We start from the raw sequence: 15,025 nt of genomic DNA, 5'->3' as shown, positions 1-15,025 counted from the left end.
AGCTGTGTTGAACGAGCTTAGAGCTGATCCTATGGCTTTGATGCGTCGGGCAGCTTTCGATCTACCAGGGTTCCATATGGATCCCCATTCCTAGGACGAATAAATAAACTATCCTTCGCGGCCCAGGCAATAAAGCATACATCGGAGTATACCGCGGATACTATGTGCTGATGGGATCAGACCTCCAGAAAGCGCACTGCTGGATCATTGCGAAAGGTCCTGTAGGCGGAGTTCGAAGGGCGTCCACACGGGTATAGCGAGGGTATAAAGGTTTGCAGTCGGCATCTAAAGTCACCTACGCTCTGGATGCTTTCCTCTGGAGATACGACAGTAGTACTATCTATATTGTGTAACCGATACACCTCAACTTAGAGGCCATTCCCAGAAAGATCGGTTATCTGGTGATCGTTTAGGCCGCAACATAATCATCATTAGTCCAATTCACAAACTTGCATTCATCCTCTAGAGCTCCGTTTCATGTGCGCAGACCAATCTTACAACGTGTTCAATCCTGAATCAGAAAAAACTCCCCAGCGAAAGATCGAGAGCCTGTATAGGAATGCTACTATCATTGGAGCAGAACATTACAGGATAGATACTTCATGTAATAGATTGAAAAAACAAAAAAAAAAACCCCTTTTTAAACATATTCAAGTCGACGTTAGGGTGAAGTACGCATGTGTGGCTAGGTGAGAATTTCAGGTACAGAATCCATTCGCTGATAGCTTCAGCACTGCTGCTGTCGGTCCATCAGAGAATCAACGGATGGAAGGGGCAGCAAACGACTCTGCTAATTAATGCATTATATGATATTGTTGGCGTAATACTCTTTATATAATATAATACAGCATAGACTGAAGTCTCCTTGATCTCAGGATTCCGTCACGTCCCTACTCGCGTTGATTTGATAGCAAATACCACATTATCTTCCAAGATATATAGTCATCATCTACTTAGAACTAGTCTAGTCTAACGGACTGCATTTCTCAAAAACCCACTTAATAAAACCCTTATCTCCACACATTGGATTGATCAGTCTGTCATTCTGTCATATCAGCACACACGTTCGAGTACAGATGAGAGGCCGTTGCTCAAAACACAGGAGGAATATATCCCTCGAGATGACATTTGCGATGGCATGTTGATCGTCAGTCAAAGTCCGAAATTAACCCGCAAATGGTTTGTCGGATACGAACAGGCCAGATCACAGTTTATGTGAAGACAGCTGCCTAGCCAGGCTCCTCTGTTACTTTGCTGATATACATTCTCAGATACACCATTTTTGGCTGAGGAGCAAACAATTTACTATCTAATCAACCCCTTTAACATCCCTAGCACACCCCTTGTCATCTCCACCGCCATGCAGACTGCATTTTGTCGTGATATTACCCCCAATGGCAGGCCTCATATCCTCAGCAAGAACCTATGTTAACCAACTGTGGAAAAGCACCGAGTCCCGAGTTACCCTCCTAGGGCTCGACTCCGCAGGAAAAACAACTCTCCTGTACAGGCTCAAGCTAGGGGAACAGGTTACAACAATTCCAACTATCGGTTTTAACGGTTAGTTTCTCCTTAAGAACCAAGTATACTGGACCTGGTTAACCGCCAAATAGCTGAAACGGTTCATGTTCCATCGGAGGGAGTTGATCTCAACTTCTGGGACATTTCAGGTGTGTTTTTCCCATACAGCCACATGAAGAGTGAAGCGTAGTATTGGACAGACTTCCACATTCAACAAAGTGCTAAACATTACGTGATATCTAGGGGGGTGTTCCAGACTTAGCCCGGGCTTGCTTAGGCACTACCAAACCTCTGAAGTTATTTGTCTGTTCGTAATTAATAAAACGGACACTGAGAGAGCGGATGAGGTGGTCTATGAGCTGGAATACCTTAAGGGTATTGAGGCTAAGTATCTTGCGGTGGTTTTTAACAACTTTGCGTATAGACAGTCAGATCGCGTTGAAGTTCGGAGTCTTGTTTCTAGGGTCATCGAGGTTATTGAAAGACTTAGGCGCCTTGTGGATTTTCCTTGTGAAGTTTACGATGACCTGGACCAATTTAATGCGGCAACAGGGAAGTCAACGGATATTCTCCTGAAACGACTGGCCCGTGTCGCAAAGACACAAACCACCAAGCTAGAAAAGGGACCAGTCACAAAAAGGATAGCAGAGGTTGAAAATCCGCCAAGTCTATCAAGAGAAGATCTTCTGGAACGAATTCGAGAAGACTCGACAGACCCGACTCATAAGCTATCCTCCGATAATTTCATGCGGCAATTGGTCACCGGGGAACTGGAGAAATGGGATCACCAGTGTCATTTGCGTGCCGGATTCCTGTTTCTATTGGAATGTATTCTGACAGATAATGTGGTCTTTGCTGCAGCGGATATGTTTCTCGAGTGCTTGGATAAAATGCTGAAGGCTAACACGGGCAAATTTCGGAACGCCTTGCACAGGTAAGACAATTGCTTCTTTGCTAACAAGATTGTCGTTTAAATCGTTTCCCATTTCACTATGCTGTAGCCATGTACAAAGGGCTAATAAAGTGTGTATCAGGACCACGACGATCTTCTGGTTGCACCAGATATACCTTCAAATACTATCTTTTCGCGAAAAGAACGGAGCCCTCCCGCACCGTGACCGATTTAGCGAATTTCTCGAGCAACATCCCGACCTAATGCGAGGACGACTATAGGCTGAGTACTACACAAAAGATGTAATATTCAGCCCAGAGGCAAAAGAAGGTTGGAGACTACCCGACTTACAGCCACTCCCTCAATACATCTCACAGATGAAGACTCCAAGGATAGCAGGAAACATCGCCCAATCTCCCAAGGGAAACACAGAGATCTATCAGCGATTCGCCTACACCATCCTCAGGGCCGTAGTGTCCATGAAGCGAAGACGTGCAGCGATAATCAATGAATCATTGCCGCTCATTCAGTCGTATATAATCCACTTACGAGCACAATCCCCGGGACTTCTAGAGCCTTACTCTGAAACCCAAGCATACTTCTGGATCCAAATGCTTCACGCTGCTGTTGAATCAGTCCCTCAAACTATGTCAGTCGATATTACGGGCCTGAGCTTTAACAATTTTGCAATTCTTTTCCCAGATCTCCTGGCTAGTCAGGATGTGTGGAAAGAATACTACTCCCCCAAGCAGTGGGATAGTATGGAAGCACGAATGCAAACTGTCTTGCCCAAGCGAAGGCCTCTTCCCAATATTTTCCCAACACCGCCCCAAACGCAATTGGACAAGACCATTGCTTCGAGGCTAGATGAAAAGTATCCCATGCATGATGGTCAATCGGTAATGGACGGTCACCCTGGTCCAGAGGAGCTGTTCTTGAGGGTCCAGTGGGCTGTTAATGGCACTTCTGCTACGGATTTGGAGACTAACTACAACGGCTCACTTGATACGCACGCGGCTCTTATACGACGCATGTTCATCCGGATCATAGTAACAGGCTCTACGCAGAGCAAAACTTCAATATCTCGTGCATTATGGGATGAAATATCATTCCTTCACGAGAGAGGCCAGTTTACATGTGCTGCATTCTGGTCGCAGATGATTCTGACAGCTTTTGGCGGAATGGACGCTGCATTCCATGAACAAGTGTCTCATGTGCGAGACGATGAAAGAATCGGCGCGGATGGATTGCAGGCGCGGCTGTTCTCTCAGTTCCTTTCTGCCAATTCGGAGCTTACTTGGGAAGGGCTGTGGAGCTTATACTACTCGGAAGAGGTGTGGAAGAGCGAGGATGCCGGAGTGGTATATATCCTGCCTGATAGACGGACAGTTCCGGCATATATTCAGGGATAATAACTTCCATTGACCTATTATGCTATGTATGTTGGATAATTTCAGTCAGGTCTCAGCACTGTGTTACAATACCATCACAGCAGATGCAGCAGCATTTTACAATTCCTGCCATGCCTCTACCACATTATTACGGAATAGGAATAATATACGATAATCTATCTTGTAACTATAGTCTCTGTCCCTCTAACTATCCTCCTCCCGGTCTCCGAGTAAGGGCTCTGTCTCGCCTCCCGTCTGCAGCCGTGCCTTGCGACATGCCTTGAAAAGCAAACCTGCCTGGACTGCTGCAAACACCAGATTATCCTCCGCTGCCCACCATATCAACTTCAACCAATAGGGGATGGTGAGCCAGAAAGGAAGCTTGGTTAAAGCATCATCCAAGAGATTGTTTCTAAAAAATCCACGAGATCCCAATAACGGTGAAGGGAATGGCCTGGACAGCTAGGCCGGTCATGCTTAGAGCGTGTAATCTGGTCCGAGAATCTAGTTCACGAGACTGGCGAAACCAGGCAAACGGTCCCACGAAAAAGATAACCGGGTGGATATAGAAATAGTGAAAGCCGAAAAACAGGCCAAGTCCAAAGACCCGGTTGGGATCGCCGCCCTAGGGGCCGAAGATATCATGGTTAAGGATATCAATCAAGAGTGGGATAATAGAGATAAGCATAAACACCAGGCAACATGCTACGATGATAATTTTGTATCTGCGACTGTGATTGGGCTGGTAGTAAAGGCCCATGAGAAATCTAATAGAATATTAGTAAATATTTGAGTAGAAACTGTTATTGTTAAACTATACAGAATAAGAAAAAAGCACCGATACAGCCGTAACGGGAAAAGGTCAGAATCAAGAGAATACTTTATTCGTCCATTATCAGTATATCGATTTATTTTATCATTTACTTTGGGGATGTATGTACATTCTGATCCTTGTGGGAAGAATATCCAGATCCATTTTGGATAGGGACTGTAGAGAATCTGACATACTCACTGATGGGGAATTGGCCCAGACATAGGCTAGATAGGTTGCTAGAAGCGCTAGGCGTCTACTCCCGCTGTCCTTTTGCATTATATAGTCTGTGGGTTTGCTAATAAAATGTCACAGTTTCTCTTTGACAAAAATTAGCTCGATCCTATACAATATCATGGGTGCTTAGCATTGCTGGTACGGCAGCTTTGATGTCAGCACGTGGTAGGAATAACAATGCAGGGCTCCGTCTCTCGATCCAGGAGTCGTAGAGCAAATCTTATGGATTTTGTTATGGGGTTAGAGATTCTCGTTGTACATGGTATTTAACTTTATCATTTTGCGACGCAGAATTACCGCTGTTAAGCGGCGAGGACTTCTAGATAGAGAGTAGACGCTAAGCTTGGATCATTCTACTGTAGCCCACGCAAGGGAATCTGACCTCAGCAGTGTTGCAAGATTCTGGTTGAGGGTAGTTCGCTTTACTTGCCGTTCTGGCTGCTTCGATGGCCTTTAGCAGCCCAGAGTGCTCTTTGAGCAACGTGGGATGCCGACCCCACCAATCATTGTCTTTGGTCTAATCATTCTAGGCTACAGTGTCCCATGTGGGTGTCATTTGCGTTCCATGTGCGCCTCAAGAAGCCATATTCTGACAGAGCCACACATATGCCTCTAATTGGTCTGGGGGACTGAAGTTTGCCGAAAACTTATTAGCCAAGGGCCCTCCACTCAGCGAATTAAAATAGAGACAATCATAGTAGATAAAAATGTTGCGTTTCAATAGTCAAACGACAGCTGAAAATAGACACAAGCTATCCATAAAGAAGCGGGCCAAAAAAGCGCCCGACATAGAATAACTATGGAAAAGAGTATACAGGACAGAAAATGAGGGTCAACTGGCGGAAGAAAAAAAAATAAACATGTATTTTAATAGTACACGCCGGCGATTTAGAAACGGATATACACCGAAAGCCGGACGCTGTCGGGCCAGGGCTGCTGTTGAGATCCGTTTGCCCCACATCCATTATATTTGATTATGGATGTATCCGGATAGATTCTGTCATTTACTAGATCCATCAGTTAACTATCAGACAGTAAAGCATCGTTGATTAATCAATATCTGCTTACGACAGCAGGATAAACCCATCAAGCCCTTTGGATTTATAGGCTACGAGGGAAAAGAGTTGGAAAGTTGGATTCCTCGAATGTCCACCAGAACTCGCTATGCGGAGGCGATGAGAGTGATGCCTGTGTTACGCACGGTGATCAGTACTGGACAGTATTTTCCTTCAACGTTGTCAGTCTTGGTTGTGCTAGTGATGATGGCAGTACCCGCTATGCCTGATGGCTAGTCCTGATATGCAAAGTCTTCAGACATTAGCAGTTGACATATACTAATAGGTATCATACCTACTCTATTAGCATGAAGGCGTGTTACACCTTAGAAAGTAATGCTGGACGTTATAATAATAAGCTTCTAGGGCACCAGACTAATAGTAGGACCATGTGGTATTACTTGGCAAGGCTGAAATGAGGCTGAAGCGCAAAATAGTAGACAAATTTGTCTGTTTACACCCACCAAGGCTCTTCGGCAACTGTGCAGGGCGATTCAGCCTAGATGGCAACCTTGCATACCCAATAGATCTCACAGAGGGTAGAAAGCTCTTCGATTATTGTGCATTGTCTTACGCCGAGTAAGATAGTGGGATAACCCCGGCTCGATGATATAGCAATATTAAGGTTCAGCATTTAACCAAAAATGAAGCCTTGTAAGTCAGAACATGATCAGGATCCAAGTACCAAGATAAAGAAGTACATGAGCTATGTGATATTTGCTTTGCTGTGCGCTATTTATCCCAGCGTGCCGGTTGGCGGATCAGAGTCTACGAAAACCTCCGAGCATGTCCGGAGGTAGAGTATATCAAGGATTTCAAGAATACAAGTGAGCAGGGATGTGAGTTGTGTAGTTTTATTTTAGGATCCATCCTGCATTTCAATCCTTCCTCGGCGGGGGATGCGACGGTTGTCATCGACGTGTACGCCCCAGGCCAAGCCGAGTTGTTGCTCCCGTCAATATACGAAACGATTCAGCTTTACACGCCAATAGGTAAGGTGGCCGCCCAACACTGTCGATTGTCCTGTGGATATTCTTTAACATTATTTTCTAGGACACTCACCTGCGTGGGAGGGCATTGTGGTAGGCCCCGAGCTCAGTCATCAGCGGGACTCGGAAGACGCGTATAGGTTCATTGAGGCATGCCTTGCAAAGTGTGATCAACATTCAACGTGTAAACCTGTATTAGCTTCCGTTCCAACTCAGCTTATTGACGTAGGTCAACTTGAATGCAACGAAGTTCGACTTGCGGACACGTTTTCCTCATGTGAGAATGAGTACATTGCCCTTAGTTATTGCTGGGGCAGAGTCGACAGCCTCAAAACCGCAGCGTCAAATTACGAATCCATGAAAAGAGAAATACAAGTTTCCTGCCTCCCGAGACCCATTCAAGATGCGATCATGGTAACGCGGCGGCTGAAGCATCGCTACCTATGGGTTGATGCAATATGTATCATCCTGGATTCGGCCGCCGACTGGAAAATCGAAAGCAGCAAAATGGCATGTGTATCATAACGCGTATTTGACAATTTCAGCTGCCACAGCCTAAGGTGCAGCAGAGGGCTTTCTCCATTATAAACATCCCCTAGCTGAAAGCAGGCCTCCCCTGTCGGTGGAATGGAAAAGCGCCGCAGGGCAACAGACTGTCCTGGGCGCGAGAACTATACCTGCTCGATCATCGCACACGACCGACTCAGATGGTCTCGAGACCCCGCCACTATGGTGTCGAGGCTGGACACTACAGGAAAGTAGCCTCTCGAGAAGAGTATTCACATACAATAGCGAGGAGCTATGGTGGTCCTGCCTGGGTGGCTTAGCCTGCGAATGCAAGGTATTTGATAGCATTCCCGCCGAGGATAGACCCTTTTCAGATCAGGTGGTTTGTTCCATAGACAAGACACGAGAGGCGTACCGGAAATGGCACGATGTGGTCGAGGAATATACCAACCGCCAGCTGACGGAGCCGCTAGACAGACTTCCCGCGATATCTGGCATAGCACATGTGTTCCAGAGGATCACCAACTCCCAATATATTGCCGGACTATGGCCAGACAACTTGATTCCCCGATCTTGGGTTGGTGGTGGCGACTAACGCCGACGTTGAATCGAGCTCTGCCGCTTTGCCCCTTGCTAGGTATCGGGCCCCAACGTTTTCCTGGGCATCGGTTGAACACCAAACGACCTACAAGCTTGGAAGGCGCTGGGTGACCGCCGAGTGGTGCGCGGTAGTCCACACTGGAGCAACAGTGCTAGGATTGAATCCCCTGGGTCGGGTGCAAAGTGCGTACGCGACGCTGCGAGGGCTGCTCGGTAAAGCCTCGCTACTTGTTAAACCCCATCATCAATAGGCGAAGAAAGAGATCTATGTTGTTTCCAGGGGGAGCGCAGAGCTCCGACCCTACGTTGATATGGCTCTGGAGAGCTTCGTGGCGGTTAATACAGAAGATGTCATGGAGACCTCCATTCGTCAAGCCCCATTGAAGTCGTCCAAGAAACGCATCGAGTCACCGACACCGGTCTACCTACTTTATCTTGGGTATTGGCTGGGCGAGCGGCCGGCACGCAGCCAGCATCTGCAATGGCTATCCCATGCCTATCTACTTCTCGGGAAGTCCCCGGCTGATATGAGCAAGTACGAGCGGCTCGGGCTTGTGAGTGAACATTTTTTTGCTAGAAGCTAGATCTTCCAATGCCTCTGAGAATGCCGAGGCTCTGTGAGATTTTTCTGAGACGGTAGTCACAATAATATGAAGCCCTATTCTATAGATCATTCCTTGCCCTACAGAGAAGCAAGGGTCTGTATTAACACTCCGTTTTCAACCATTCAGCATCTGACAGATATGTTGTTGTCTCCATACCTAGTACTTATACTTAATGAAATAGCAGAGATAAACACGTGTGTTACACTCAACAAGCTGTTCGGCACAAATACTAGTGGCAAAAAGCTGTACAACTACATCTTCAAAAAAACACCCTCTATCTATAACGGCGTACTCCTTGCCTACACGCCTTAAACCGTTGTCAAAACCCCTGTTATTTGGCAATGGCGCCACTTCCCTTTCCTATTACTATGGCTCCAGGTCATACTACAGCCTTATGCTTAGTGTGCTTACATTATACTCCAAGCTAACTCATGAGCAAAAAGCAGCGCCAAGTCAAGCCTAAAACAGAAAAAGAAGACCCCAAACAGGTTTTCGCAGAAAATCGTCGGTCCTACTATCATTCCTATAAAAAACCGCAAGACATATCCTTATTTCACAACCGGTGCAACCCAAACACCACATCAAATAACATATACAGCATCTCAAAACATCCCAAAACATGTCCAGCCCCATACCCCTTCCACAAACCTTCCACCACACCACTCAAACCCACACGTACACCATCCGCTGGACCTCTCTGGGCGACCCCACCTCCCCACCCCTAATCTTCCTCCACGGCACTCCCTGGTCCTCCCACGTCTGGAAACCCTACGCCCTCTCCCTCGCCACCTACCTCCACGTCTACCTCTTCGACAACCCCGGCTTCGGCACCAGCCCACTCGGTCAACCCCTCCCCTCCAAAAAAGACACTATAACCCCCAAAGAAGCCCTAGATGCCGACCTTGCGCAGCAATCCGCTGTCTTCGCCGCACTATACAACCTCTGGGCGCAGGAATGGAACCAATATAATAAAGCCCATATAGTCGCGCACGATAATGGCGGCTTGATGAGCCTGCGGGCGCATTTATTGCATGGGTGTCAGTATGCGAGCTTGTGTCTTATTGATGTTGTTGCTTGTGGACCATTTGGGAAGCCTTTGTTTAAACTGGTTGCGGAGAATGAGGGGGTGTTCAATGAGTTGACAGGGGCTGTGTTTGAGGGGGTTGTGGAGGGGTACATTCGGGATGCGGCGGTTAAGGAGCTGGATAAGAGAACCATGGAGGTGCTGAAGGGGCCGTGGGTTGCGGGTGAGGCTGGGAGGAGGGGGTTTGTGAGGCAGATGGTGCAGGCTAATAGTCGGAGTACGGAGGAGGTGGAGGGAAGATATGCTGAGGTTGGGGAGAGAATGCCTGTTAGGATTATTTGGGGGAGAGAGGATAAGTGGATTCCAGTGGAGACTGCGGAGAGGTTGAGGGCTATGTTGAGGGCGAGGGATGTTGTTGTTATTGAGAGGGCGGGACATTTGGTGATGTATGACCAAGGGGAGAGGTTAGGGCTTGAGTTGGGGTGGTGGCTGAGTTTGGTTAGTCGGTGAATGGTGGAGTATGGCTATGTTCATGGAGAATATTGGACGTTCCAGGCTTCTAATTTTAGGGAAAGGAGGAATAATCTTTCAAGTATGGTAATCGATCTAGGAGAATTGAACTGCTGGTTTAGGGGGTGGTCAAGGTGCCAGTAGGGAAGGCCCTTGTGGTGAAGCTCGTCGTAGTGAAAGCAGAATTGCGAAACTAGCTTATACCACAGCCTCGTTCCCCCAGTACAATCCAGATGCTGGAAACTAGTATCAGGGAATATACTCGTGGTGTGCTGGGGATTTAATTGTCTGCGGGAAACAGATGCAGCTATTTGGTCATCTGCTTCTATCTTTGGTATAGTATCTAGATACAATGTGTATCAGCGGCCTGTAGGTCGATCCATATTAGGTCACCGAGGGTCACTCACTTAGATTAATCAGTTACAATGGCGGATCTTCTTTATTTTGTGCTCATTTATCTCATTCCCGTCTATTGGTTGTTTCCAGCTCTGTACAACTGTAGGGGTTCTCCAATATAGAAAACCACGTGGTGGCGCCACCAGGCCCCGGTTGGACAGAAGTTCCCGGTAGATCTCATCTTGGTCCCTGATCATCCTAGTCTAAGAGTCACAATCTACCTAGCTTGTTTACATGTTCTACCTAAGCCTCTTAGTCCCTATGTATCTAGGTTCCCTGTAGCAACGAACTGCAAGACACCAACCGGGCGTAAAATATCCACAGAAGATTACAATATAGAAAAGCCCTACCACATGGAGACTTAAGACCTAATTTGGACTACGAAGCAGGTTGATTTGGTCGAGCCCCTAATCCAGGATGATCCGGTAGCGAGATGAGGCCGTTTATATAGGCGACCCATATGAAGGCTGTCGGGGATTCTCGCAAAGCAAAGACCTGATACTGCCATGACGTAGCTCCCCACATCGGAAAAACATCTACAGTCGCAAGTAAAGGATGGTTTATTGCATTTGAGCAGTAGAGTAGGATGGGGTGCACGACATTCCAACAGAAGAAATATATACTGTGGGAAGTTGACGGAAAATGGATGTGATTTCAAACAAGATAAAATTAGGGTGTTTAGGGATCATTCTAGTTGAGTAGCCCTAAGGCCTCATATATATGCGGTCATACAAAAAAAAGTCGGTTTCTTTAACGTGGACCTGAAATGAGGATGTCAGTAAGATGAGACAGAAACAATAATTTATGAACCGGCTTTATTACGCACTTCAGAAGGTGAAAGTATCTTTTACGCACCCATCATTCAAATAGACACGCTAGCCTTGTACGTACAGTACTACGTAGAATACCTTCAATGGTATAGATTTCTAGCGTTGGAGAGCCGCCCCCATGCGACATCCATGAAATAAGCAAGGTGGAGATGTTAATTAGAAAGAATTGGGTTTAATAAATGGAATCTCTTTAGGGGAATATATTTGCATTCCTGACCTTGTTTTCCTAAAGTGATGATTTGATTATAAACGAGCGGGATCACTCTTAAAGAGGTATGCCGAGAAGCAGGGCTTCTAGTCAAGGCCAATTAAGATAGACACCTCAGGTTACTTTCGTCATCGAAACATTTGCTGATACATCATTTTGAGAACCCCAGGCGTGGAATAGATTGGGAGTGTCACGCGCCGAGGACATCACCTTCTTTGGCCAAGGGATTTAATGCATACTGCAGCAAGCCACATCTGCACGGTTTCGTGTCACCGCCCAAGGACGTGGTTGTAAGGCCCGATCGTGGTGCAGGAACCCTAGTAAAAACGCCACCACATCCAAGGATTTTCGTTTCGAAAAGCTTTTGGAAAACATTTCCCACAATATCTACATCACAAAAACTATAGCGCGATCGGCCAGTAGAGGGATATCCTAAGGTCATTCATTCGTCTATTGTTTATCATTCTTTTTAAGTCATTATATATAATGAACCCAACATGGTGAAAAGACGCCAGAAATCAAGAATTACTAAGGATATATAGTTTATGGGGCACAGTAACCACCGTCGACAACCAGGTCGGCTCCGGTAGTGTAGCTCGAGGCATCGGAAGCCAGGTAGAGGTAGGCACCCTTCAACTCCTCGGGGCGACCCTCACGGCCCATGGGGATCTTGTCCTGCCAGAGGTTGTGGGTTTCTTGGGGTACGAAGTTGGAGATCTCGGTTGCAATGTAACCGGGAGAGACAGTGTTGGAGCGGGCAAACCTAACCCATTCGACGGCAAGAGATTTGGCTGTATGCGTTAGTCTGGGGCGATCTTCGAGAAAGTGCATCCGATGGGTACTTACAGAGATGGATAACAGCCGCTTTGGCAGCGTTATAGGCAGCCTGCATCTGGGGAAAGTTGACAATGTGGCCGCTCATGGAAGCAGTAGCCACAAAGCTTCCATAGGTGAAGTTGGTCAACTTATTTCCGTTAATGTCGGTACCCTCCTCCTTCTGTCTCCTCCAGTGGGCAGCGGCAGCCCTGGCACAGTAGTAGGTACCATCAAGGTCAATGTTAACGACGTCGGTGTAGTGGGCGATTGGGCCATCCACCATAGGACCCTTAGTCCAGGGGATACCGGCATTAGCAATGAAGACATCCAGACGGCCGTTGAAATCCTTTACGGTCTGGTCAACGGCCTTCTGCACGGCCTCGGCGTCGGTGATGTTAACCTGGTAAGCCTTGGCTGCATGTAGTCAGTAAAGGCGACGGAAATGATAGACTATCAAAAGGTCATAAGGAAACAAATAATAAGGGACTTACTCTGAACACCGTACTTGGAAGCAATCTCAGTAGCACGCTGGGGTGCCTTGTCGTTAGTGTTCCACCACAGGGCAACGTTAGCACCAGCTTCGGCCAGACCGTGGGCGACAGCAAGACCAATACCAGCGCCAGCACCAGTAACGATGGCGGTCTTGCCCTTCAGGGAGAACAGACTCAGCAAGTTAGGGTGCTCGGGCGCAGTGGTGTTGCCGTGGACGAAGAGACCATTTTGGACGGGGTTGGCAGCCATTATGACCGATTGTTCTATGAAACAGAGGGCAGATTAACAGGAGAAGATCAAGGGAGTATAGAAGAGGTGGTAGGCAGTTGTGAGAGGAAAGAAGGGAGAAAAGAGATGAGCCGGAGTTGTGTACATTACATAGTTATATATAAGCACGGAGTAGCTTCCTAGAATTGGTGAGAAAGGTGTCATGGCGGGGTGGATGTCAATTTCCATTTTTCATTTTAGGAATTATTCTATTGCCTTTTTTTCCTATTTATTATTTTCCTTATGCCGTCCATCCTTTCGTGCATAACAAGGTTCAATAGCGACGGACCTTCCACATCCCAACACGTACGTTGTCCCAATGGCTTTACAGAAGAGTTTCGAGTTCTGGACCCAAGTGGGCTATGACGCTATGCGTCCCGGAAGGAACTAAACATCTCAAAAAGGCGGGATTCATTGATAGACGTGGGGTAGGATAAACTTTCATTCATCTTCGGAGAGATTGAATTTGTCGGTCCCATGGTTTTACCCTTGTTGCGGTGAGACTAATCTGTGTTCTTTTCATGTTCCCTTTTTCAGTTTATCTTCCATGTCTTTGTCTGTTTTTGCCCAAGAAGTGGAAAGAGGGGAACTTAGGGCACTGTGGGTCTGATGATGTTTTCTCCGACTCGTCCCTCAGTCCCGTGACGTCGAACTTACTGACTTCTATGTCACTGCCTGAGGCAGAAAGATAAACATCCCCTCCTTCCAAACGAAGATCATTCCAACTACCACGCACAACACTCGGATTGTCACCCTACATTGCATATCTACCGGACCAATCAAAGACTATCGAAGACATATAATCAGCTCGCTAACGGGGCGACAGCTGGCAATCGAATACTAGTGTACCTCAGACCATGCACCTTCGACATGCTGCCAGGAAGGATTCGGGTGGCTAGGAGCCTAACTACCATGATTTCACTAACCACTATGGGCCCGTCACTCCCAAAGTCTTCTCCCATTCTCTCGCATCGGAGCTGTGGAAATGAATGACTCTTGTTCGCATTGCATATGACCTTTCGTAATCATTGGTCTGAAGGTGAAATGCCCGCAACCATCACCCGACAGCATATCAACAGGCCCTCCACCTGGGCAGGATAACACCAATGATCTTGGGATGGGGGGAATCTTACAGGGAACTAACATACCACACAAGGATGTCCGGGTGCACGCCAAGGTCTCCTCGGAATTTCAGTGATATGGATGCCCGTGGTTACTAAGCATTCACGGTGCCCTATCTCGAAGCATATGAATCCGTATATACTATCGAGAACACCACTAAATGAACTTTTCTCACAGAATCGATAGAAACATAATCCTTTGACTCTGTGTGAGCTTTCATCACTTCATTCCGTTTATGTCATACCCCCCAACGCTTATTACGCTCAAGGGTGTCAGCGTTCTTCAAAGGATTTCTTTCTGGATTGACTCAAGCATAAACGCCCGGTTCCACTCCCAAGGGTATTCAGTTATTAAAAAATGTTTATGTTTCAATCTGAAAATGTTGCCATATATTATCACCTCAGGATTCATGTTCTACCTTGCTACCGTGCTCCCGAGGATGAGGAGGTTTAACCGTTGCTACATTCCGCGCGTAACCCACTGTAATGCGGCCACATTCCTCAGGATCGAGTGGCTTTTCCATAACAAACGCCTTCTCCCTTTCTACCCCAGGCCCGCCCTTTCATTTTGTTATGCACCTGTTTGTCTTTTGCCTCCAGCGTTGTGATCGTGGGTTGTGATTGCTTGCACTGCTAGGAGTACCCTAACCGTCTCGGGACTTCCTCACAGAGCTTTTTCAGACAGCAGGAAACCGCCTCTGGAGTCATCGAACAAAGAAAGGATAGGTAATCTTGGATGACTGGGCTACTCCA

The 15,025-nt window shown here is 47.0% G+C and overlaps 5 protein-coding genes across 5 annotated transcripts; 4 read left to right on the top strand and 1 right to left on the bottom strand.

The window, feature by feature from the left end:
- Positions 1–1,394: 1,394 nt before the first annotated feature.
- On the top strand, positions 1,395–2,694 carry BDW43DRAFT_311584 (ADP-ribosylation factor family-domain-containing protein; the record flags this gene model as incomplete). The annotated part of the gene is made up of 4 exons (XM_032047222.1): positions 1,395–1,560; positions 1,614–1,670; positions 1,765–2,455; positions 2,556–2,694. The coding sequence occupies 4 exons, from the start codon at positions 1,395–1,397 to the stop codon at positions 2,692–2,694; spliced, it is 1,053 nt and encodes a 350-aa protein (XP_031900023.1).
- A 3,628-nt stretch (positions 2,695–6,322) lies between these two features.
- On the top strand, positions 6,323–8,587 carry BDW43DRAFT_319895 (uncharacterized protein; the record flags this gene model as incomplete). Its single annotated transcript, XM_032048987.1, has 7 exons — positions 6,323–6,486; positions 6,558–6,561; positions 6,614–6,899; positions 6,961–7,410; positions 7,457–7,980; positions 8,096–8,216; positions 8,265–8,587. The coding sequence occupies 7 exons, from the start codon at positions 6,323–6,325 to the stop codon at positions 8,585–8,587; spliced, it is 1,872 nt and encodes a 623-aa protein (XP_031900022.1).
- Positions 8,588–9,043: 456 nt separating this feature from the next.
- On the top strand, positions 9,044–10,495 carry BDW43DRAFT_277636 (alpha/beta fold hydrolase). The gene has a single exon (XM_032042086.1). It carries the CDS (start codon positions 9,228–9,230, stop codon positions 10,140–10,142), a length of 915 nt encoding a protein of 304 aa, XP_031900021.1. The 5' UTR covers positions 9,044–9,227; the 3' UTR covers positions 10,143–10,495.
- A 1,624-nt stretch (positions 10,496–12,119) lies between these two features.
- BDW43DRAFT_311581 (putative carbonyl reductase) lies at positions 12,120–13,133 on the bottom strand (the record flags this gene model as incomplete). The annotated part of the gene is made up of 3 exons (XM_032047221.1): positions 12,120–12,367; positions 12,423–12,806; positions 12,884–13,133. 3 exons carry the CDS (start codon positions 13,131–13,133, stop codon positions 12,120–12,122), a joined length of 882 nt encoding a protein of 293 aa, XP_031900020.1.
- A 1,270-nt stretch (positions 13,134–14,403) lies between these two features.
- Positions 14,404–14,976, top strand: BDW43DRAFT_96213 (uncharacterized protein). The gene has a single exon (XM_032050775.1). The coding sequence runs from the start codon at positions 14,509–14,511 to the stop codon at positions 14,878–14,880; it is 372 nt and encodes a 123-aa protein (XP_031900019.1). The 5' UTR covers positions 14,404–14,508; the 3' UTR covers positions 14,881–14,976.
- Positions 14,977–15,025: the final 49 nt, after the last annotated feature.

Source organism: Aspergillus alliaceus (assembly GCF_009176365.1).
Source record: "Aspergillus alliaceus strain CBS 536.65 unplaced genomic scaffold BDW43scaffold_24, whole genome shotgun sequence".
Lineage (NCBI taxonomy): Eukaryota > Fungi > Ascomycota > Eurotiomycetes > Eurotiales > Aspergillaceae > Aspergillus > Aspergillus alliaceus.
This window is presented reverse-complemented; position numbering and strand designations above follow the sequence as displayed.